This window comes from Plectropomus leopardus, unplaced genomic scaffold, assembly GCF_008729295.1.
Source record: "Plectropomus leopardus isolate mb unplaced genomic scaffold, YSFRI_Pleo_2.0 unplaced_scaffold21704, whole genome shotgun sequence".
Taxonomy (NCBI): domain Eukaryota; kingdom Metazoa; phylum Chordata; class Actinopteri; order Perciformes; family Serranidae; genus Plectropomus; species Plectropomus leopardus.
The window spans coordinates 1-3,245 of record NW_024623499.1 but is presented as its reverse complement, the minus strand read 5'-3'; the positions used below and the strand labels follow the sequence as shown (position 1 = coordinate 3,245).

The following is a 3,245-nucleotide window of genomic DNA, read 5'->3' as shown; positions in this document are numbered from 1 at the left end:
CAATGAATATAATAGCAAATTTTAAAGTCATAAAAATTAAATACTAAAATAATAAAAAGACCTTAGAAACACTTGTACAAACATCATGGACATGCAATATTAAAACATTATATTTGAAAATCCCAACTCTAGCACATTTAAGATACACAGTTTTAAGCATATAGAATTATAATTAATATATATATCAGAATTTACTCACTGTATTCCCTATGTTTCTAATATTTGTACACTCAGTACAGTGTTTTATCTCCCGCAGGCTGCCTTGAAGAAGACTCCGCTGTTTGACTTCCACAGGGAGCATGGGGGGAAGATGGTGGAGTTTGCAGGCTGGAGTATGCCCGTCCAGTACAAAGACAGTCACATCGCCTCACACATGCACACCAGAGAGCACTGCTCCATCTTCGATGTCAGCCACATGCTGCAGGTGAGAGCAGTGTAAATGGACGCGCACATATACAAATACAGCACACTCCTAAACACAGGTAAACAGATACACGAGCTCACATACCACGCTCACAGATGCACATTATGGTAAAATAAAGCACTTTTTCATCCACAACACAATCCACAAAAAAATGCTTTGTTTTGATAAATCCTTTTGCTTTTTCTGTCAGACCAAAGTCCACGGCAAAGACAGGGTGAAGTTCATGGAGTCTCTAGTAGTTGCAGATATTGCAGAACTCAAAGACAACCAGGTGAGATGTTGCATATCGAACCTGCAATGACCAATGTTTTTGTCTACTTGAATAGATGTATTATCACCTTTAAGTTGATATGGGGAAGTGTTTCTAGCTGCTAATATTTCATTTCCACTGTTTGGTTTGGCTCTACTCAGCTCAGTTCAGTTTTGATACCAGGTCCTTTTCTCTAGGACATTTTCTCTTTTTCCACTGCAGATAGCACGGCCTCCGTGTACGTCTGCACTTTGTGAATTGTACAGCTTAGCATATAGTGTAGAATTGCAGGCTGCCATTTTTAAAAAACTGGGTTGAGTGGGAAAAAAAAAATTGTGTTTGTTGTTGACAGTAGTGTGGTGTTTAAAAAAACGTCCTGCTTATGCGGGATGTCCTGTGCTGCTCTCTGACTAATCAGTGGTCTGAAGTGGTACCAAAAAAAGTACCAAAATTACTGTCCTCAACATTTGCTGTTCAAAAACCAAAAAAGAGATAGTGATTTGAGTAGAGATGTGTCGAATCATGCAGTGGCTCTTTGAAGCTGTATTTCAAACCTGGAAGCAGCTGCCTGCTGCTTCTTGAAACAAAGAAAAGACAAAACCAGTGACAGTGAAACAGAAACAGTTAACCCAGCCAGCAAGTATTGATTCTTAAAACACTCTGAGAATGGTACAATGCAACCAATACAATGTTTACGTAAAGTTGTCTTTTACTTTCCAGAATGTTTTTCTTAAAGTTCGGGTAATGTTCTCTATAAACATAAAAAAATATCAAAAATGTTTTTTTTAATTGTTAACATATCAAATTACATTACATTTTCATAAAAAATGGTCTGTGTTCTCAGTCCTCAATAACATGCTCTGAATATTGCTCTGAAAATGTTCTTCCATTGTTCTCATGTAACACTGTGAGAACGTTTTATTAAAAACCATCTGTGATCTGTCACCTCTCAGCCTCAAACTCCTCAGAATGTTGCACTTATGATGTTACGTCTTAGTCAACATTTGACATCATAGGGATATTATTTGAAATGATAAACATTAGATGGAAAAAAATCTTTAAAAAATGATTACAACTGCCTGAACACCAAAATAAAACGCTTAAAGTCTTTAAAAAATGCGCATTTGAGCGTAGAGGAACTGCATTCAGGTGATCATAGTTCAAAGAGAAAACATTTGATAAATTATTCTATAAAACTGAATATGCTTGTGTTAAAATAAAAAAAGAATGGTTTGTGGCATTTAGTGACCAAGTCCATCTAAGTCCACATTTCAAGATAAAACATTATAACGGATCAGAAAGGCCTGTTTCACTTTAACCCCCAAACAAAGCTGAGGAATGTGACCTCTGTCTGACTGCAGCTCTGTTTTGTCCTTTGTGACTCCTTTATAGACTGTTCTCAAAAGTCACCACCGCCAAAGCCTCTGAAATGGGACATAATTCGAAATTGGGGTAGACACCAACGTACCCATTAAGAACATCAACGCACTGTAGTTCAGTGTGCCAAATTATATTTTATATCCTGATTCATCCTCAGAGGATCTGAGACACATTCACACCTGTATTAAGAGTTGTCCACTTTTGAATCATTTCAAATTTTCAAACACAAAAAAAAATTGTTTTTTTATTTTTTTGTAAAAGAGTAGCATGGTTTCAACTGATTTTGGATAAAACGGATGCAAAAAGGCATTGAAAGGTTGTCGGGTTCTCTGCTACAAGAAGAAATGAGTAAACAGCGTCCTTTTGTGGCACAGAATGCTTCAGAGAGCAGAAGGTGACAACAAAACTACAAGAAATAATGAGCCCTGTGATCAGATCATCTGAGAACCACTTATTCTAAACATGTTCACCCACTCATCTTCTCTCCTCCCCTCCCTCACTCCTCAGGGTACACTGTCCCTCTTCACCACTGAGAAAGGAGGGATTATTGATGACCTCATTGTGACAAAGACAGACCAGGGCTACCTCTACGTCGTCTCCAACGCTGGCTGCGCTGACAAGGACTCGGCTCATATGAAGGTAAATGCAGACAGAGAGTGTGTGTAGATGGATGGGTTGGGAGTATGGTAGACTGACGTGTTTGTTTTGCTTATAGGCCAGACTGGCAGAGTTCAAAGCTGCAGGTTTTGATGTGGATCTGGAGTTCCTCGATGAAGCGCTGATTGCTTTGCAAGGTAAAACTGTTTTTCTTACTTCATTCCTTTCATTGTTATTACCTCTATTTCCTCCCATATGTCTCTCTAATTTATCTCTTGTTCCAGTTTTTGTTTCATCATCATTAAATCCTTATTTCATTTACTATTTGACATACTCGTGTTGGACTTTCCATGTCTTGGTTTAGGCAAATCAGATGTGTTTTGTGTTGCCAGGTCCATCCATGTCTCAGGTGCTCCAGGTAGGGCTGAAGGAGGACCTCAGTAAGCTGACCTTCATGACCTCCACATTGGCCACAGTGTTTGGTATTCCTGGCTGCAGGGTCACCCGCTGTGGATACACTGGAGAGGACGGGGTGGAGGTCAGAAGCTCTCTCTGTCTTGCTCTCTTTGCTAGAAATTGGCACTTAAAATTTCC

General features: G+C 39.0%; 1 protein-coding gene across 1 annotated transcript; it reads left to right on the top strand.

Moving 5' to 3' along the window:
- Positions 1–260: 260 nt before the first annotated feature.
- Positions 261–3,239, top strand: LOC121965808 (aminomethyltransferase, mitochondrial-like; the record flags this gene model as incomplete). The annotated part of the gene is made up of 5 exons (XM_042515929.1): positions 261–424; positions 615–695; positions 2,562–2,693; positions 2,770–2,848; positions 3,044–3,239. Coding segments are annotated over exons 1-5 (602 nt in total), but the record flags the coding sequence as incomplete, so codon positions are not given.
- Positions 3,240–3,245: the final 6 nt, after the last annotated feature.